We start from the raw sequence: 22,418 nt of genomic DNA on the forward strand, positions 1-22,418 counted from the left end.
AGAGAGAGAGAGAGAGAGATCGAATGGCTGCCTCCTGCATATGTCTTACTGGGGATAGATCCAACAACCCATACATGTGCCCTCTTGGTTCACAGGTCAACGCTCAACCACTTAGCCACACTGGCCAAGCCTAGAATGGATTTTTAATTTAACAAATGCATCTTACTTTGGGTCAGAGGCCCCCAGGTACGACTCCACAGAAGCATATGGCTGTAGGTCACTGGGCAGCCAGCGGTGTGGCCAGCTCAAGTGACTGACAAGGACTGGACTTCTTATCGCGTCTGAGCGGCACGCTACTTTTCCTCTTACCGCGGAGCCCCGACTCTTCCCTTCGCACTCCTTCCCTTTCCTGTTTAAATTCCTCAGAGGGAGTGAGTTAGAAACTGTTATGGAGGCTATCAAGCTTGAACGCCCTTCTCTAATCTCTGAAGAGATAAAACTACAGTATTTACTGGGCTTCGTGGACGGCTGTCATTGAATTGATAACTGGGGGAGGTTTATAGGGAAAAATAAAGCTGGTTCTATCCACAAAAAGTGGTGTCCTCAAGCGGATGCAGTGCTAAGAATACTCTAATAATTCAACCGGTTCCGTGTCTGTGAGTGACAGGATGTCACAGCCTGTGACAACCGATTCTCTCATTTTCTTCCCATGTTTTTCCTTCATTATGTGAACTGGAACCCACATTCTGTCTTCTTCCTGGAGCCTAAGAAAACTGAACCAGCACATGTGGAGCTATATTTATAGGAGGGTGGGAGTCAGCTGTGAGTTTTTAAGGCCGGGACCTAAGAGATGGCATCATAGGTACAGGTTTTGTTTTTCGGTGGAGAAAGCGCAATTCTGTGGGCAACTGCCATACACCATGGCCAGATCTCGGGCACACTGCCCACTGTTTCCTCTCCGTGGCTGCTGTCCTTGCTCGGCATGTTTACAGGGCACAGGAGGAGGTGGGAGCAGTGCAGGGTGGCAGTTTGCCCAGGAGACACGGTGGATAAGCCACTACCGGAGCCTGGTGTCCCAGAGGGGAAAGAGGGACTTATTAGAGAGCATGGTGGAGAAATCGTCTCCAAACCAAGAGATATCTCTTCCTTTGGTCCTCAAAGAAAAGTGTGAGAATGGGTTCATGTAGAGATAAAAATGCAGGCACAGCATGAGAGATTCACGCTTTATGGCAGAGATTCCTGACTATTTGGTTTCAGAGCCCTTAGTGTCTTGGTAACTTCTTCATGTCACCCCTAGACAAAAAGAATACTAGCAGTCCATTTACTAGATAAGGCCAACAAACCTAACAATATTCATTCCTCATAATTTAGCTGTCTGAGACATAAACTGGGCACTATACTGGGTGTGCTCTAGTTTTAACAACACATATCATCACCCATTTTGCAGTGTTATAATTCAGTGGTTTTCAGTATATTCAGAATTGTGCAACTATTCACACAATCACTATTAGAACATTTTTAAAAAAATATATATTTTATTGATTTTTGACAGAGAGGAAGAGAGAGGGATAGAGAGTTAGAAACATCGATGAGAGAGAATCATCGATCAGCTGCCTCCTGCACACTCCCCACTGGGGATGTGCCCACAACCAAGGTACATGCCCTTGCCTGGAATCGAACCCGGGACCTTTCAGTCCGCAGGCTGACGCTTTATCCACTGAGCCAAACCGGTCCCGGCTATTAGAACATTTTCATCACCCCAAAAGAGACCTTGTACCCAAGCAGTCACCCCTCCTCCTCTTTCCCCTACCACCTCTAGGCAACCACTCACCTATCTTCTGTCTCAACAAATTTGCCTGTTCTAGACATTTCATAGAAATGGGATCATACAGTATGGCCTTTGCGTGTGCCTCCTTTCATTTACAGAAAGTTCTCAAAGGTTACCCGTGTTGTATGTATCGGTATTTCATTCCTTTTTCTGGCTGAATAATACTCGATTGTCTGAATAGACCACATTTTGGGTATCCATTCATCAGTCAATGAACATTTGGGTTACTTCTACTCTGTGGCTTGAGGCGCCACTGCCAGCATGGCCTGGGTTCAAAGACCTGGAGAGAGGGCTGACGCGCAAATTAATGCATAAGTCAAGAAATATAAATTTAGAAATTGTGGGGGAAGCCAGTTGTGAGCTTGGTACAAGGGACCAAGTTCCACTGCTTTTATTTACTAGAATACACAATTGCCTTTTAGGAATACAAACAGACATATCAAAGGTGATGTTCACTAATCAGTAAAGAGAGCACCAGGTTTGGGGGGTTCCCTTTGGCTATTGAATCAGCAGCAGGGAACAACAATGCAGACATTCAGCCTTCTGAATATCAAAAGCCCCATTCAGCATTCTGACCGGACTTCTCGAGTTTATATTAATTACTATTGATCTTGGCCCCCAGCAGTGGCTATCATGACTAATGCTGCAATGAACATTCACGTACAAGTTTTGTGTGGACCTGTTTTTCACTTCTCTTGGGTATATACTAAGAGTGGAATTGCTGGGTCATATGGTAGCTGTTTAAACAGGTAAAAATAATTTTTTAAAATCCTCACCAGAGATCTCTCTTGATTTTTTAGGAAGGAATGAAGGGAGAGAGAGGAAGAGGGAGAGGAGAGAAAGCAAAAAAAAAAACAAACAAAAAACCAACAAACATTGATCAATTGCTTCCTGGATGTGCCCTGACTGGGCATTGAACCTGAAACCTAGCTATGTGCCCTGACCAGGGATCAAACCTGAAACCTTGTGGTGTACAGGATGACACTTCAACCAACTGGTCAGGGCAGATGTATTTTGCTGCTGCTGTTGTTGTTAATCCTCTCCTGAGGATATTTTCTGCTCCATTGATTTTTAGAGAGTGGAAGGGAAGGAGGGGGGAGGAGGAGCAGAAGGGGTGGAATGGGCGGAGAGAGAGAAACAGCAATGTAAGAGAGAGACATTGATTGGGTGCCTCTTGCACATACCCTGACCAGGGATCCAGCTGACAACCAGGTACGGGCCCTCAACTGGGAATTGAACTCAGGACCCTTCAGTGCACGGGCTGATGCTCTAACCACTGATTCATACTGGTCAGGGCCAGGGCAGCTGTTCAAACCTTTGAGGAATGCCAGACTATTACCCAAAGTGGCTGCGCTGTTTTACATTCCTAATAGCATGTGTATGAGGGTTTGAATTTCTCCACATGTTCACCACTTGTTATTACCTGTCTTTTTGATGATAGCCATCCTAATGAGTATGAATTGGATCTCAATGTGGTTTTGCTTTGCATTTCCCTGATGGCAATGATGCTGAGCATCTTTTCATGTGCTTACTGGTCATTTGTGTATCTTCTTTGGAGAAAAGCCTACTTAGATCTTTTGCCCACTTTAAAGTAGGTTATTTGTGTTTTGTGTAGGAGTTGTTTACATATTCTACATACAAGTACCTTACAGAGATATGATTTGCAAATACTTTATTCCATTCTGTGGGTTTTCTCTTCTAATTTTGAGTTTTAAAAAACATCCTTTGCATTAAAAAATATTTGCTTCACTTAAGTTGCTAGTCTTCACCTTTTGGTAATGTATAACTTTAAAATTTTCGTGTATGGGCCTCTAGAAATGTAATAATAGAAAAAGCTCATCCAACAAGATAAATCTGAGGTTGGTTACTTTACATAGTGAGTCAGTAAAGATTTCAAATGCGGTTTCTAAAGACACCCATCTATGTCTATTTCTCTTTAGAAGGTCACTGTGGCAAACACATGTTCTCCTCAAATTTAAAAACAAGTGGGCAAACATGCTTTTGTAATGGAATATTCTCTGAATCTGAATAAGTTTGACCTAAAGTGAATACTCTACATGTATTACACTGAAAAAAAAAAAATGTATGCTTTACTCCCCAACCTCCTGGATTGTCCCGCTGTTCATACTCACTTCCTTGGTGATGGTACCCAGGCTTTAAATCCATTTCTCAGCTCATGACTGCCAAGTATGATGAGATCCATTGACTGGTTGCTTCCTCTCAACCAATCAACTTGCTTCCTCTCAACTCCCGATCTTCCTTTCAAAACCTGCTCCTTCCCAAGCTTCTCATCTCAGTTAATGACACTTCCCCTCTCCGGCTGTTGTGCCCACTCTGGATTTATTCTTAACTCCTCCATTTCTCCCATAAATCAGATCTAATCTGCTGGGAAATCCTATTGGCTTTTCCTCCAGAATACATCTAGGATACTCTAACCTCTCTCTGTCTGTACTGCAGCCACCCCTAGACCAAGCCTCCACTTTCTTTGGCCTGGATTACTACACTGGCCTCCCAATGGGACCTTCCACGCTTGCTTCCCACAGTCTACTTTCAAATCAGCAAATGGATTTTAAAGCCTGCAGTGGCTTCCCTGCCCTCTCTGCTCTAGCCACTCTGGCTGACTGACTTGTGTCCTTGAACACACTGTGTTAGGGGCACAAATAGAATATGAGGAACTAGCTATGTTTATGGGAAACATAACCATGCTCTGTTAACTGTGAATGCCTTGTTCTGGTTAAAGAAAGGAGATTCTAACCTGGCTGGGAGTTGTATGCCCCACCCCTGAACCTGGGAGTCAACCTTGGCATGCAGTCCATTCTCATTCAAGAACTGCCTATTATTATGGAAAGACTGACAACTTAGTTGCCCAAACAAAGGAGTACCAACCCAGCCTCCCTGTGTAATCCTGGTCCTTCTATAAGCAGCTGGTTTATGGGGGGCTGCAGAGCAATGTTTGTGGATGACCTGCTGCTCTCCCATACTGACAGCAGTACCGGAATAAACGCTTATTTGTGACTCCACCCTGTCTCTGCTTAATTGGCTCAAGTAGTGACAGGTAGCACAGACCCATTGATTATCCGGTTACATAAACACACTTGTGCCCTGCCGGCTCTGCCGTGGCTTTTTCCTCTGCATGCTTGGCACTTTCCCTTGATAGGCCATGGCCCACTCCCTCATCTCTTTCAAGTCTTTGCTGAAAGGTCACTTCTCAATGTGGCTTATCTAGATCATCATATTTTATTTTTATTTTCTAAAGATATTTTATTGACTTTTTACAGAGAGGAAGGGAGAGGGAGAGAGAGCTAGAAACATCAATGAGAGAGAAACATCTATCAGCCACCTCCTACACATCCCCCACTGGGGATGTGCCTGCAACTAAGTCGCATGCCCTTGACTGGAATCAAACCTGGGACCCTTAAGTCCACAGGCTGATGCTCTATCCACCCAGCCAAACCAGTCAGGGCTTGATCACCATATATATATATATATATATATATATATATATATATATATATATATATATATCTTTTTTTTTTAAATATATATTTTATTGATTTTATACAGAGAGGAAGAGAGAGAGAGATAGAGAGTTAGAAACATCGATGAGATAGCATCATCGATCAGCTGCCTCTTGCACACCCGCTACTGGGGATGTCCCGCAACCAAGGTACATGGCCCTTGACCGGAATCGAACCCGGGACCTTTTAGTCCCCAAGCCGACGCTCTATCCACTGAGCCAAACTGGTTTCGGCTTGATCACCATATTTTAAACTGCAACCTTCCCAACACATTCCCAACTCTCTTATCCTGCTCTACTTCTTTTCCTAGCACAATCACTATTTGGTTTACTTATTTGTGTTTATTGTTTATCCTCTGTCTTCTCCTTGCAAGAATATAAACTCTATGAGTGAGAGATTTTTGTTTACTGATGCCTCCCAAAGGCTAGGACAGAGTGGCACACCTGAGCACTCAAATATTTGAGGATACAAAGAATTTGAATGTGTTTGGCCAATGTGCCTCAATGGTTGAGTATTGACCTATGAACCAGGAAGTCACAGTTGGAGCCCTGGTCAGGCTCAATCCCCAGTAGGGGACATGCAGGAGGCAGCCTATCTATGATTCTCTCTCTCTCTCTGAAATCAATAAAAATATAAAAAAATAATTTGAATGAGGCCCCTCATACTCTTGAGCATGCATACAACCTGGTTGAAAGGCAGCATGTATATACTAAAAGATAAGTACCAATATAAGACAACTAGCATATCCTAATACCAAAAGAAGATAATGGTTTAGGATTATTATACATGAAAAATGAAAGCTTAGCCCTAGCTGGTTTGGCTCAGTGGATAGAGCATTGGACTGCGGACTGAAAGGTCCTGGGTTCAATTCCAGTCAAGGGCACACGCTTGGGTTGTGGGCTCAATCCCCAGGGGGGGGCTGCAGGAGGCAGCCAATCAATGATACTCTCTCATCATTGATGTTTTTCTCTCTCTCTCCCTTTCCCTTCCTCTCTGAAGTCAATAAAAATATATTTAAAAAAAAAGAAAAGAAAAATGAAAGCTTGGCCAAGTGCCAGAGAAGTTTAGAGAGGTAATTTTTAAATTTGGGGGTGGTGGTGGTCACATCTCTTTGAAAATCTGATGAAGGCTACAGACTCCAATAACATAATAAACATGTACACAACATTTTTAATACAATTATAAAGAGTTCAAACACTTCATGAAGCCAGCCATATATCCTGAATAGGGAATGCTTGGTTTAAAATATGGTTTTATCACCAGGGGCTTGGGAAAGGCTTGGTGAGGATGGGACTTAGAGTAGGCCTGAGAACAGGCTATCAAGGGGAAAGCAGAAGAAAGAAGGTTCTTTTCCAGCAAGAGGAAGAGCTAAGGGTGATGCAGAACTTTCCGTCTGACTTTCTGTAATATGTAACAACAGGCTGAGAATTAGCAGGTGCATGACTTAAATAATATGGCTGTTGTAAGTCATTGAAAGTTTCTGGGCAAGAATGCAATAACAAAAGAAATGTTTTAAGAAAATTAATTTGGAAGTTGTTTATAGGAGCAAAGTTGAGAGAAAGAGTGAAATTAAGGAAATCATTCATAAAGCTATCTATATATGTAAAAGCCCAGCGACCGGAATGACAGAACGACCAGAACAACTGGAACGGCCAGTAGCTATAACGTGTACTGTGGCAGCCAACCAGCCTGATCTGGGCCCCGATTGGCCCCAACACCCTGATCAGGAGTGGGGCTGGCTGGCCAACTGCCCAGGCCCCTCCACCGACCCACCTGTGTACAAATTTGTGCACCGGGCCTCTAATTACATAATAATTCAAGTTTGAAGAAAAGGAAAGATAACTGCTAAGGTTTAGACACTGATGAATTAGAGGCACAAATCCAATAAGAAATTCCAGTATGAAACTGCAAATCAGAAATTAATTTCAGGTCAGGCCCAGTTATATACGTTCAGGTATTATTTACTGCATCCTTATGTGTCGGGGCGGGGGGGGGGGGGGGAAGAGAAAAACTAAGAATAGAGATTATGCAAAGGCATTGGATGGGACAAAGTGAACAGCCTATTATAATTGTGATCACATAAAACATATTAAGTTCATATAGAATAAAACTCTAATAGAATGCTTGAGGCATACAGGTATTATGGGTAATTGAAAACTGTGGTTGAGGGCTAACAAATTACTTTTGTTTTAATTTTTGCTTGCTGAGTTATTTTTTCTCCAAAAAGTATTATTATGCTTTTATCCCCCTTGATAACGGAAACACAACTGAATTATTTTTAGACTAGAGGCCCAGTGCACAAAATTTGGGAAAGAGTAATCCTCCCTTCCCCCGGACCAGCTTTCCAGTAGGCTCCCGACACCAGCTTTCCTCTGGCACCCAGGACCCGGGCTTCCCTCTGGCCACCAGCAGGCATCCAGGCTTCCCCCGAAGCCCTGACTTCATCTGGAAGGACATCTGGTCTAATTAACTGCGGTGGGTGCTTCTCCTTTTTCCTCATCCTGCACGAAAAGGGAGAAGGACAGGTTCCTGAGTGGAAGAGCTGGGGATTAAGAAATAAAATAAAGAGGCAGAAATAGATCCAAAAACTGGGTGCCGGGTGGATGCTGTCACTCTGGTGGAGGGACAGTCGACCCCCACCACAGACAACACAGCACATTTATTGATTTCCAGAGGGCGGTTTAAGGTCAAAGAAGTCTTGGATGTGCCCAGGTCCTACCCATTCCCTCATTCCTGGGATTTAGCATATTAAGACCTGGGTAAGTCAAGGTCCCATTTGTTCCTCATTCCAAGGACATGGATGAAGATAAGAAATCAATACTGATAACAGTCTCCCACATTTTGGGAGGCTGTTTCCCTGGGGATGGCCATGCCTGTCACCTCGGACTCAGCTGACATTAATTTAAAGGTCATCCATATGCATTCCCAAGGGGCTCTCTACAATTAGCATATTATGCTTTTATTATTATAGATGATTCAGGATGTCACTATCCCTCAAGTTGATCATAATAAATATACTAGAGGCCCAGTGCATGAACTCATTGGCCTGGCTGTTGATCGGAGCTCTTGCCCAGCCCTGATCAGGGCTGGCCGGCCAGAGGGAGGGATCATGGGAGGTTGGCCAGCTGGTTAGGGGGAAGGCCATGGGCAGTTGGCTGGCCAGCCTTGCCCCCTGGTCCAACTCCCTGTGGAGGGGAAAATTTCCATATTAGCCTTTATTATATAGGATATTTAAAAAATATATTTTATTGATTTTTTTACAGAGAGGAAGGGAGAGAGAGCGTTAGAAAGATCAATGAGAGAGAAATATCCATCAGCTGCCTCCTGCACATGCCCCCGACCAGAATGGAACCTGGGACCTTTCAGTCTGCAGGCTGACGCTCTATTCACTGAGCCAAACCCGTTTTGGCTATATAGGGTATTTTTAACATAAAATAACAGTTATAGAAAATTGGGATATATCCATTGTGACCACAGAAGACATCCTGGTATTTTTACAAGACTTCTGATATTTATTAGACTTTTAGGTAAACACAGATAACATCAAAACAATATAACAAGAAAATTTTAAAGTATTTTAAGGACCTATTAACTAAGAAGAATGTTAATGCTTTTTTTTCCTTCAAACAAAAGGTACAAGATGTTGGTGTCAAATGCATTATTACATCACTGGCACAGTTTCCACTGGCATGTACTGGCTTTGTGATACACAAGATGCTTATGATTTAGACTCCTCTTACTTTAGAACTTAACTTCCCTCCACTTCTTTTGTGACCCTCCTCTACAACTTAGAGAAATAGTTCACTCTTTCCGTACCCAATGTGACCGCCCCTCCCCGGAATCCTGCCAGAATGTTTCTGTCACTTCAGAAACGTCAGAAACGTTCTGGTTCTAGTGCAACATGCCGAGACCAGGTATAAAATGCCAACTGTTTCCGCCTTCAACACGTGTGCCTGTCCTTACATACCTAGACACACTACATACAGTACATGCACAAAACTATGGCTGGGAAGCAATTTCGCAGCTTCCACTTGAGCCTCTTTAAAAAGAAAAATCAATCGTCTATAATCAAAGGGCTATGAATAACGGAGGAAGACAAGTGAATCCTCCTTAGTCTCTGATTCCCGTCCCCTCCCCGCTTTTCTCTAAAAACCCGGTGAAGACAAAATTAACAGAAGTGCAGACACAACCGACTTTTCTTAAAATCAGCCACCGCTCACCTATAACAGGTATGCAGGTGTATGATGTGCAAGCTCACGTGTGTGTGTGTGTATCCTCCACTCTCCCTCCACCCCGCCTTAAAGGGTGGCGAAGCGCAAAACTCAGGTCCTCGGGTGCCGGGAGGTGCAGAGGGGATCCCCACAGTCGCAGAGTGGGGGTGGCCGGAGGGCGGGACCGGCCCCTCCCCCCTCCCCCCCCTCCCCCCCGGCCCCTCCTGAGTTATAATAACATTGGGGCTCCGGCTCCCCTCCCAGCAGAAAGGGGGGGGGGTAGCCAGACAGCTCTCTTCCTCAGCGCCTCCGGGTCCCGGGGTGCCTCGGTTCCCAGCCCGCCCTGAGCTCGCCTACAGCAGCCCGATCCCCCCAGGAGTCTCTGGACCCGCGGGGCCGAGGGTGCGGGCGGGGCCGGCCTCACCTGCGCAGCCGAAGGGCGGACTCAGGCAGCGCCCAGGGGCGGGGCCGGCGGCTCCCCGCGGCGTGCGGCGCGCCAGGTGAGCACGCCTGCGCAGTCGCGCCGTAAACAAGCCCGCCCCTGCCCCTGGGCCCGCCTCCGCCGGGCCGGCTCGCGGGGTGGGCGGGGCCCGGAGGAAGGGGCGGGGGAAGCGCGCGAGCCCGGGACGGCGCCTGCGCGGTGGGCGTGATCCGGGCACTTAGGGCAGGATGAACGCTGCTTTCCAAGATGGCGACGGAGGGAGGAGGGAAGGAGATGAACGAGATTAAGACCCAATTCACCACCCGGGAAGGTCTGTACAAGCTGCTGCCGAACTCGGAGTACAGCCGGCCCAACCGGGTGCCCTTCAACTCGCAGGGATCCAACCCTGTCCGCGTCTCCTTCGTAAACCTCAACGATCAGTCTGGCAACGGTGACCGCCTCTGCTTCAATGTGGGCCGGGAGCTCTACTTCTATATCTACAAGGGGGTCCGCAAGGTACCGACCCGGGCGTCACCGGGGCCGCCGGCGGCGTGGGCAGATGCCGGGAGCAGGGCGGTGACCGCGGGGGCCAGGGTGACCGCCGCGCTTACTTTTGAGTGGGCCGGCAACTCCGCCGGGGTGCTCCTGCGGACGGGGGGCTCCGGAGAGCGGGGCGGGGGCGGCGGGAGGGCCGGGGGTGCAGGGTCCCGTCCGGGAGGCCCCCGGGCCGCTGCCGCCCCTCGGGCAGGGTCCGGCAGGCGCCGCCAGGCTCTGACACGGCCCGGGAGCGGGCCTGCGAGTCCCCGGAAGAGGTGGGGTGGCCGGCTGCTGGCTGATTCGGCCTCGCCTCCCGGCAGCGCTGGAGGCTCGCTCCGGGTTAGAGAACGGGCGGCCGGGGCAGGGAGCGGAGGACCGGAGCCTGGGTCCGGAGGGACCCGCTCGGTCCCGGCGCGACAGGCTGCTCCACCTGCCGCCGCACTGACACTTCCTGGGCGTCTCTCCTCCTGGTGTCAGCGCTCGCTCTTGACCGAAGCGCCCGGGGGAGGGCCGCTGTCACTGTCTCGGCCGGCGGAGCCTTCCTCCGGGGGGTTGCTAAAAGAGGGTCAGCTGGTCCCTGGTAGTTTGGGGTGGCTCATGAGCCCAGGGTGAGGTCGAACTGACGTTTGCGGCGAACCGAGCCGGTCCGCAGGGGTTCCGTGAGAGCGTGCCCGGATCAGCCTCGCCCAACAAGTCAGACTGTGTCCCAAACAGGGAGGGCTCCTCTGCCTTAAAAGCGACTTTACAAGAACCATTCTTGGCGGGCGGCTTAACAGTAATTCCGTGAAGCATGCAATCATCCTTTAAAAATATCTCTTTTAAAAGAAGCAACTTAGTGGAGCTTTTCTTTCATTAGCCACGTAACTTTGTCCTCATTGAGAACTGCTTTAGGGATATGTGGTCTTTGGACGCTGGGAAGGCGAAGGAATGTAGCACATCCACAGCACCTAGGCCTGGGGAAAGGCGGTGACCGGTTAACTTATAAATGTGTGGTTAGTGTGCAAATAAATTGTGCATCTTGAAGAGTGAATGTACCCTGAGATTTAATATATCCAGGATAGTAGGGAATGACAGTGTCTAAATGTAGCAAGTTGTCTTCCTTGTTCAAGGTGAATCTTTTTTAAGAGTTTATAAGTTACCGCTGTGTTTGAGATATGTTGTTACAAGTGACTGACAATAAATCAGATATGTTGTTACAAGTGACTGACAAAATGCTTGACTGTATTTTTTCTCTTTTGGCATCGGGAGAGTGTGAAGTCATTAGTAGTCGAGGAACCAGAAGTTTTAGTCCTAACCCCAACTTTGTCACTTACTTGTTGGGTGACCTTGGACGAGTTATTTAACTTTCCTATCTGCACCTCTTTTAAAAGAGAATGGTGTAATACACACATTTAATTTATAATATCATGGCTGGAATGAACTTTAAAGTCCTGAAACACTCAGTAGATGTGAAAAAGAGTTAAAATAAGCATTAAGAGTAATTGTGTCAAACAGAACGCTGCTATCTTGACATGGATAGGACTGAACAAATTAGCCTTTTCTCTGGAAATAAGTTTAGAATTTTAAGTTAACACCTATTTATATAAAAATAAGCAAGTGCTTAAAAACTAAGTTTTCTAGCAATTACTAATGTAAAAAAGGATTTACCCTTTTTTTTTTTTTTTAAAGTTTTCTTTGAACATATATTATTTCCGAAGCATTCTAGTGGGAAACCTTATCTGGATCAGGTAGCCCCTGTTTCATCGTAAAAGCAGGTCCCTTGCCTAGAAGTATGGAAACAGAGTTCTCTCTTAGTGGGATACTATTCAGTGAAGGGTGAAACGAGAACTTTTCAAAACTACACCAAAACATTATTTTAAATAAGACAAAATCTTGAACATGTAAATTTGCCTTTAGCTGCATAACCTATTTGGGCACTTTAATTTTTTTGTAAAATTTCATTTTCATTTGGTAATATCTTGTAATACATTCACATTATTTGGGAGACATTTCAACTTTGTCTAGTCATTATAATTAAAATTTTTTTTCATGAATGAGTTTGCATTTATTATTTCTGAATATAAGTGATAGTTTCTGTGACTGTTTTCTGATTTTAAAATAGGTCAGATAGTGTTCCTTAATCAGAAACCAAAATTTACTTTAAAAAAAATATATTTTATTGATTTTTTACAGAGAGGAAGGGAGATGGATAGAGAGCTAGAAATGTCAAAGAGAGAGAAACATCGACCAGCTGCTTCTTGCACACCACCTACCGGGGATGTGCCCGCAACCAATGTACATGCCCCCGACCGGAATCGAACCTGGAACCCTTCAGTCCGCAGACCGACGCTCTATCCACTGAGCCAAACCGGTTTCGGCCAAAATTTACTTTAAAATTTTTTTTTTATTTTTTTTATTGATTTGATAGAGGAAGGAAGAAGGAGAGATAGAAACATCAGTGATGAGAGAATCATTGATTGGCTGCCTCCTGCACACCTCCTAATTCATAAGTCGACAATCAATCACTGAGCCACACTGGCAGGGCCAAAATTTACTTTTTGGGGTTAGGAGTTGTGAGTTTTTGACAGTTGGTCATTTTGACTTTTTTTTTTTCCTTTGGGGTGTATAAAGTTTCACAACAAATTTTCAGATCATTCAGAAGTTCTGATTTGGATGAAGACATTCAACTTAAATCTGCTTATAAGATAAGTAAAAATAGGGCTCTTTAAAAAACTTCCTGAAAGGAAGTATGGAATCATGAGGAATGGAGAGGATGAGGATGCAGTCTAACAACATCTAAGCTGAGAGCTGTAATTTTGGCCCTTTTAAAACATTGACAGGTCAGGTTCTAGAGTTAAAAGGGACCTCAGAGTTTGTGCAGCCTCACCTCGGAGAAAACCAAGGCTAGAGAGCACGTGCAGACCTGAATTGGGGTTTTCTCATGGTAAGGAAAAGGAAACACAGCTGAATCTAAAGAACTGCCTTAATGAGAAAAGACTGATCAAGCTTTTTGGACAAGGATGCCTTACACTCTGAGCATTTCAGAATTTACCCCAGCATTTTGGCGTATGTTATCTCATTGATTCTTAAAAACAATCCTTTGAGGTAGATGAAAGCATCATTTCACAATCGAAGTGTTTGGAATGGGCTTCCTTGTGTGAAGAGATGTAGTGTTATGAATTTATGTTGCTTAACTCAAGGTAATTTAAACATTGGTTTAATACTGATACTAATAATTTCAACAAAGATTGAGTGACTACCATGATAACAATTATACTAGGTCAGTGGTCGCAAACTCATTAGTCAACAGAGCCAAATATTAACAGTACAACGATTGAAATTTCTTTTTTTTTTTTTTTAAATATATTTTATTGATTTTGTACAGAGAGGAAGGGAGAGAGATAGAAAGCTAGAAACATCGATGAGAGAGAGTCATCGATCAGCTGCTTCTTGCACACCCCCTATTGGGGATATGCCCGCAACCAAGGTACATGCCCTTGACCAGAATCGAACCCGGGTCCCTTCAGTCCCCAAGCTGACGCTCTATCCATTGAGCCAAACCGGTCTCGGCTGAAATTTCTTTTGAGAGACAAATTTTTTAAACTTAAACTTCTTCTAATGCCACTTCTTCAAACTAGACTCGCCCAGGCCATAGTATTTTGTGGAAGAGCCACACTCAAGGGGCCAAAGAGCCACAGGTGGCTCTTGAGCTGCAGTTTGCCGACCACGGTACTAGATGATGTGGGGGATTCAAGGATGAGTAAGACTGTGTCCCTCTCCCAAAGAACTTCGAACTGCTAGCGTTCAAGCCTCTTTCTGGCATACTTAGCTTTTCTTTTTTTTAAAAAAGGTTGTTTTAGGATACAGATGCCAAAGGTAGTTGGGCTTATTGGACCAGCCCTTTCATTTTATGGAGACCTGCTTTTACATAAATGTGAATGGCCACTATTCAGTTCCCAGCTGAAGCATCACTCCCTCTGCAAATCCTCCCAGTCCCAGGCTAGATCAGCTGTTTTCCCTATTACATGTTCTCAGAGCATCCTGTACTTTGCCTTTAAAGCACTTTTTAAAATTTGTAATTCTTTGGGTGATAATCATCTTTTCCATAAACAAAGCTCCCTTAGAATAGAGACCATGTCTTTTCTGCCTTCTCTGTTCCCCTAGGGCCCAGTAGAGTGACCAGCATAGAGTACTTGTTGAGTAAATGACAATAAAACATCCATGTTCATCTATGTCATACTTTAAAAAGATCTGTAAAAGCTGAAAAACCTATTCAATTTTGAGCCCAAAAGTAATAGTTATTTTTAGTAGCGCACATCTTTTTAAAGGCATTGGAAATTATTGTTAATAGGTTACAAATTAGCTTTCTTACAACTGGGAATTGTGTTGCAAGTGATGGTGAAGTAATGGCACAGATCACTTTTGATCTACTTCTGTCCAACAATGTTACCTACCAGATCTACATACTAACAAACACCCCTGTAAAGCTATACATATTCAGAATTACTTGGCATTCAAGTCAAAGACCCTTTTTCCCCACCCTCCATCTTGAGATTCCAGGCCACAAATGTGCTGCCAGAGATGTTATTGAAACAATTTCTACAATAGATAGGGCACATAATTACATGATTTGCAAGGCCTTTTCAATTCTTAAAGTTGTATGATTCTATGCTCAATAATTTTCTTTACACTTTAAAATATTTATTGATTTGAGAGAGAGAGGGATTGATTAATTGTTCTATTTATTTATGCATACATTGGGTAGCTTCTTGTATGTGCCCTGACCTGGGATCAAACCCGGAACTTTGGGCTAGCTCTAACCAACTGAGTTACCTGGCTAGTCATTTTTTTTCTTTAAATACATATATTTTATTGATTTTTTACAGAGAGGAAGGGAGAGGGATAGAGAGCTAGAAATATCGATGAGAGAGAAACATCAATCAGCTGCCTCCTGCACACCCCCTACTGGGGTTGTGCCTGCAACCAAGGTACATGCATGCCCTTAACCGGAATCAATCCTGGGACCTTTCAGTACGCAGGCTGACGCTCTATCCACTGAGCCAAACCAGTTTCGGCTAGGGCAGTCATTTTTTAAATGAAAATAAATTCATCTTTCTATTGGGAAGATATCTTCATGGATTCATTGCCGACTTGATAGATGGGAATGGGGAAGTGTGGAGAATAGTGAAGGCAAGTTGAACACATTGTGATTCTACATCTTATGCTGGAAAAAGCTTTGTACTCACCATGCTGAGATGGAGTTGGGAGTCTGAAGAGTCCATTAGTAACAGCTAAAATATTTTTAGAGCCAGAGTTTATCCAGGATGGTGATGGGTTGAGTTGGGAGAGAATGATCATTTGCTATGGAAAATATTCTCTTTGGCAAAGACTGCAGGACCACCTGTTGGTGACTGAGGAATTAATGCTTTGTGGGGGAGGGTGAACTGGATGCCTTTTAAAGCCCCTTTCCTCTCCCTTGAATAGTTTTAGACACTGGATTGCTCCAGAAAAGGTCATGTTCTTCATACTTTTCTCCCCATTTATAATTTTCATTTCTCGGTGCTCACCATTATATAGTTTGAAAGAGGCTTAGAAGTCTAGAACTTTTTATAGCAAATTTACTTGGAGAAATTTTGTACTTAGGGCATATGCAGAATTGAGTGGAAATGTAGAATTTTTTTCCATTAAGGGCTACTTAATGACTTCTGAAGTAGTAAAGATTTAGTTATTTGAGGGGAAAGCATCTTAATTGATCACTTACAGCAGGTTTGAGAAACTCATGTGATCCCTTGGTTTTCTTGACCTTGAAACAGAAAATGATGATGAGATTTTGAAAGACTCCAAGTGGATATCAGCATTAGCAAGGACCTCCCAAATATGTCAGTGAAATCCATGACATAGTCATAAATGTCATTCCTTAAGCAAATATTTATGGGGCATGCTTACCAGATAGAATTACTGTTCTAGATGCTAGGTGCAGACACTCCACCCTCAAAAACTTGTCACCTATGTTGTTATCATTGAGTTAATCTAATGTTTATTGTGCTCTGGTAGAAAACTTGAGCAAGAATCAAAACATAGTGGATTTTGCCACTGACTAGTTTGGCCAAATGCCTAAAGAATCTTGTTTTAAAAATAAAAGTGGAGCCGAAACCTGTTTGGCTCAGTGGATAGAGTGTCAGCCTGCGGACTGAAAGGTCCTGGGTTCGATTCCGGTCTAGGGCATGTACCTTGGTTGCGGAACATCCCCATTAGGGCGTGTGCAAGAGGCAGCTGATAGATGATTCTCTCTCATCGATGTTTCTAACTCTCTATCCCTCTCTCTTCCTCTCTGTAAAAAAATCAATAAAATATATATTAAAAAAATAAAAAATAAAAGTGGAGATTTTTGTAATCTGGTATTTGATGTCTTAGAGAACAACTTACTTTACATATTTATATTTAACATTTTTAAAACATATTTTTATTGATTTCAGAGAAAAAGGGAGAGAGAGAGACGGAAACATCGGTGATGAGAGAGAATCATTGATCTGCTGCCTCTTGCACGCCCCTCACTGGGATTGAGCCTGCAACCTGGGCATGTGCCCTGTATGGGAATTGAACCGTGACCTCCTGGTTCATAGGTCAGTGCTCAACCACTAAGCCCGCCAGCTGGGATAATATGTTTTTATTGTCTTGAGAGAGAGAAAGCGAGAGAGACAGAGAGACATTGATGTGAGAGAGAAACATTTATCAGGTGCCTCCCTTATGAACCCCAACCTAGAATTGAACTTGAAATCTTTTGGTATATAGGACGCTGCACAACCAACTAAGCCACACTGGTTTTATTTATATTTAATGAGATTAGTTTGTGCAGAAATATGAAATGTGGACTTATTTGGTTATTTAGGAGTGGACATCAAAAATAGAAATAATTTTAATTAGTAGACATTTTCAGTTTTAACTTTGAGAACATTTTAAGTGGTCTGAGACTGTCAGTGACAAGTTACCTTATCCTGTAAACATTTGGCATCTGTTTTCGATACTAGAGTATAAGGTATGTCTTTTTTTTTTTTTAAATATACATCTCATTCATCAAGTTTTGTACATTGGAGTTATGTACATTCATCAAGTTATGTACAAGGTACTGCTGTCTGCTGTTAACTTGAAGGTGATTTAAAGTCTGTAAGGAGCTTGTGTTTTTGTACTGATAATTGTAACAAGGTAGAAGGCACTGAAGGAGCATACTATGAAAGGTATTTTGCACCTTATTTTTTTCTGCTTAATGATATAGATTGGAGATATTTCCATATTAGTTAGTGGAGAGCTTCTACACACTTGCTTTATAATCCATACTGTGAATGTGTCATGTTATTTAACCAGATGACTCTTAAATACACATGGTGCTATCTACACTAATAAAAGAGTAACACACTAATTGACCATACCTTTGTGACACCCACCAGCCAATCAGGAATGAATATGCAAATTAACCCAACAAATATAGCAGGTTAATTTGCATACATAGGCACCAAGTGGCCGGGGGTGGGGCGGGACGCAGGCATTCTGCACCACTCCAGCTGCGTCGGGGGACTCTGGGCAGTATAGGAAGGCGGAAAGGCAGGTCCTACCAGTGCAAAGGCAGTGCCAGCAGCCAGGGGAAGGAAGGCCCATTCTTAAACAAATCTTTGTGCATCGGGCCTATAGTAGTAAATAACTTTGCATGTATAGTCATGTGCACAGAGGCAGGTATATCTATAGGATGCATTTTTTTTTTCCTATAGGATACATTTCTAGAAGAGGTTGAGGTGCTGCTGGGTACAGGGTACTGCTAGGTCATAAGTATTTTTGATAGACATCATCACATTACTCTCCATAGAGAGAGGTTGTGCTAGTGTATATTTGGACAGAGCACCTGTGTCACCACAGCCTCACCAACAGTGCGTTGTCAGACTTTTGCATTTGATCTGATCGGTGAGAAATTAGTGTTGTTTTTGTTTGTTTTTCCCTTGTAACAAAAGAGATTGAGCATCTTTCTATACATTAAGAGTGAAATGTATTTCTTCTTCTGTGAACTCTCTGTTTTATATCCCTTCCCCATTTTCCTATTGGATTGCATAATACCCTAATTTTAAAAAGGAGCTCTTTATGTATTAGGGAGATTAGCTCTTTGAGATATGAATTACAGATTTTTTTCTTCCCAGTTTGTTTTCTGTCTTAAAACTTTGCTTAGGGTGTCTGTGTGTGTGTGTGTGTGTGTGTGTGTGTGTGTATGGTGTGTTTTTGCCATGAAGAATTTTCTTATTTTTTTTTAGTTAAATTTATAAATTTACAAATTTATAAGTTTTCTTTTATAAAACTAGAGGCCAGGTGCATGGATTTGTGCACTGGTGGGGTCGCTCGGCCTGGCCTGCGCCCTCTCGCAATTCCAGACCCCTCAGGAGATGTTGGACTGCCGGTTTTGGCCCGATCCCTGCAGGCCAGACCGAGGGACCCCACTGGTGCATGAATCTGTGCATGGGGCCCCTAGTATGCGTATCATATATTTGGTTAATCTCTTCCTGCCCTCCCCTCTCCCCCCTTCCCTTTGAGATTTATTAGTCTGTTCCATGTTTCCATTCCTGTGCGTTGAACATCTGCCCCCTGATGGTCAGTGTGCGTCATAGCTACTGGTTGAACTGTTGGACAGTTGCTTAGGCTTTTATATATATAGATTTATAGATAATTTTGACCCATCGTTTTATTATTTAGGTTTTAACCACTTGACATTCTCCAGAGTCTAAATTACAGGAAAGATTTACATTTTAATATTTGAGAATTAGGTTTAACGGACTTTTTTTGGAAGCGAGAGATGAACATTAGCATGTGCTGTGAAAAAGTTGGTGGTCATTGATTAACTAATGGTCTTCATGGTTTAGCATTCCTCAAATATATTATGTTAGGGATGTTTTGGTTTGTATATAACAGGGAAGCCAACTCAAACTGGTTTACACTTTAAGGGGTATGCATTGGTTTATGTCATTGAAAGTTCCAGAGGTAATGTGGGCTTTAGGCATGGTTTGATTGGAGTTCCAGCTCTGTTTGCTGAGATTCGCTTGATTTTGTTTCCCACTGTGTGTTGGCAGAATGGAGGTAGGCATGGAGCAGAATGAGAGCCAGTATCCAGAATGAGAGTGAACAGTGTTTCTTGTCACTTTCTCAGCAGAATAAGGAAGATTGTTGCACAGAAGTCCCCAGCAAACCTCCTTTGATGCATTGCCCAGATTGGATTACCCGCCCATTCCTGTGGCCAAGAAAATGCTGTTGTGCACTGGTTGATGGACCCGTACTTTTAGCAAGGGAGATTAGATTATCCAGTCCCCTGATTGGTCTGGAGCCCTCTCTGGAGCAGTGAGTAGATACCAGACAGAAGAATATATGTATAGATAGACACTGGATAGGGAGCCAAGAGTTGCAGACTACACTGAGGATCTCATACTGGTTTGGGTACGGAGGACTCAGACATAATAGACAGTTATTTCATTAAGGGGAGCTAGCTCATGGAGAGATGCAGCATTAAAGAGGGGAAATAGAGCGCATTCGAGTTGGCATGTTGAGCCCGGCCTAGGCAGCATTTGTAAACCTCTTCTCTTTGCTCTTGCTGTTTGACTATTATCAGTGCCCTTCCAACTTTTCAGTTTTGGAATTTTTTTGTTTGACTCTGTCTTCCCCATTACCATGTGAATCTTTTAAAAAATATATTTTATATTGATTTCAGAGAGGGAGAGAGAGAGAGAAATAGCAATGATGAGAGAGCATCATTGATTGGCTGCCTCCTGACTGGGGATTGAGCCTGCAAACCAGGTATTCCTTGACTGGAATTGAACATGGGACCCTTCAGTCTGCAGATCAGAGCTCTGTCCATTGAGCCAAACCAGCTCTGAGACATTCTTCACAGCCTCAGGTCTTGTGCTATTTAGAGTTGTGGGTTGTCCCAGGAGGAGGCTGTGTCTAGTGTTTTGATCCCCTGCCACTGACTTTGGAAGCTACATTCATCCTTATCCTGGTGTCCTGGGAAAAGTGTCCCTTCTTCCCACTTAATTATAGGAATTGCACACTTCCTTACCATGCTTCCCCTCCCCCACTCTGAATTTTGGAATAGGTGTACGCTTAGCTAGCAAAATTAAGGGCATCACTAGCTCAGCTAATTAAAAAATGGGGGTGTTATGCTCAGGGCTTTCCCTGATGTGGCATTTTGCTTTCCCATTGAGCTTAGGGAGTGGGGTACAGGTTTGAGCTGGAAAAGCTTCACAGAGTCCCGCCGCTCGAGTGCAAGTGTAGCCTGGACCAGGCCCAGGTCCATTGCCACTCCCTTGGTGTCCTTTGGAGCCTCTGCCCATGGACTCATGCTGCTTTTCTTCCTTCCTCGTGACTGTATACTGACTTCTGTATACTCCTCTGCTCATTGAAGACTCTGGTGTCTGCCTCACAGCCTTCCTTTCCACTGGAGTTCTGCTGTCTCCCTGCACGGTGTCATGTCCACCATACAACCTGTCAAGCACCTGGCTTTTGTTCGTGATCTCTCCTAGTCCCCCTCTGGCTCTCTCCTGTGGCGACACTCTGGGTATCATTATCAGCTAAAGTGGCTTCAGCTCCAGCATTGCTAATTTGGATAGAAACAGTTGTCCTCTGTTCCAGTGTGACCTTGGCTCCCACTGCTCTATTTCTCCAGGATCCTGGCTGCTCAGCTTCATGCTGCCAAATCCTTTGGCCACTGTGCAGCCCACACTTCCTTAACACCGCTGATCATCACCTCTTTACTGAAACATTCCTTGTCGTGACTCTTAATCTCAGCTTTTACCTTTCTGGTCCACATCTTTATTTTTTAAAAAAATATATTTTAAATTTATTTTTATTGATTTCACAGAGGAAAGAAGAGGGAGGTAGAGATAGAAACTTCAATGATGTGAGAGAATCACTGATCAGCTGTCTCCTGCACACCCTACACTGGGGATCAAGCCTACAACCTGGGCAAGTGCCCTGACCAGGTCAATGCTCAATCACTAAGCCACACTGGTCGGGTATCTGGTCCACATCTTTCTGGCCATTTACTACTCTGCCTTTGCCAGTTCTTTTTCTCTCCCTAGTCTTTTCTGGATTTTCTTAAAACAGTCCTGTTTCGCTTTGTCACTCCCATTATAAGTCTCTACTGTATCTGTATCTTTTCTTAATTTTTTTATTTTATTGATTTTTTTACAGAGAGGAAGGGAGAGGGATAGTTAGAAACATCGATCAGCTACCTCCTGCACACCTTCTACTGGGGATGTGCCTGCAACCAAGGTACATGCCCTTGACCAGAATTGAATCTGGGACCCTTGAGTCGGCAGGCCAAAGCTCTCTCTATCCACTGAGCCAAACCAGTCAGGGCTGTATCTTTATCTTTTGTTCCTAAAACTGTTTATGACTTCCCTTCTACCCCCAGAAAAGAGAAAGGTATTGCAATAAATTAATCCAGTGGGTATTTCCTTGAAAACAGGAATCCATTACTAGGGCAATTAAAAGTGTCACTACTTATGCTCCAGCCAAGCTCTGTCACCATCTTCTTAAAAATTTTTTTTTTATATATATATAAATTGATTTCAGAGAGGAAGGAAGGGAAAGATAGAGATAAAGACATCAATGATGAGAGAGAATCGTTGAGTGGCTGCCTCCTGCATTATCCCCACTGGCAACCGAGGCAGAAACTGTGACCTCCTGGTTCAGAGATTGACCCTCAACCAATGCACCATACTGGCTGGGCAAAATGTTCATGTATTTTTAAAAGAATGTATGCTCTGTTTGTCAGGCTAAGGGTAACATCTATATATGTGTGTTTGATCAAGTTTTGAATGCTCTTCACATTGTCCATAGCCTTACAGTTTTTGTGGCTGCTTTATCAGTTCTGGATAGGTCTGTTCAGTGCCTCACTGATTCTGGACTTGTCCATTTCTCTTTGTCACTTTTTGCTTTATATTTAAATTCAGAAT

The 22,418-nt window shown here is 43.7% G+C and overlaps 1 protein-coding gene across 13 annotated transcripts in view; it reads left to right on the forward strand.

The window, feature by feature from the left end:
* The first annotated feature begins 10,127 nt into the window (after nt 1-10,127).
* Nucleotides 10,128-22,418, forward strand: part of WDR20 (WD repeat domain 20) — a 53,176-nt gene continuing 40,885 nt past the window's right edge. For 2 of the 13 annotated variants that reach the window (XM_084873453.1, XM_084873454.1), the window contains exon 1: nt 10,130-10,434. In XM_084873453.1, the coding sequence (XP_084729579.1) occupies nt 10,186-10,434 (249 nt within the window). In that variant the 5' untranslated portion in view covers nt 10,130-10,185. Of the gene's footprint in view, nt 10,435-22,418 lie in introns of all 13 variants that reach the window. The other 11 variants (XR_014794069.1, XM_084873451.1, XM_084873450.1 and 8 more) reach the window with 10 other exon arrangements.

Source organism: Pipistrellus hanaki (genome assembly GCF_964339955.1).
Source record: "Pipistrellus hanaki genome assembly, chromosome: 1".
Lineage (NCBI taxonomy): Eukaryota > Metazoa > Chordata > Mammalia > Chiroptera > Vespertilionidae > Pipistrellus > Pipistrellus hanaki.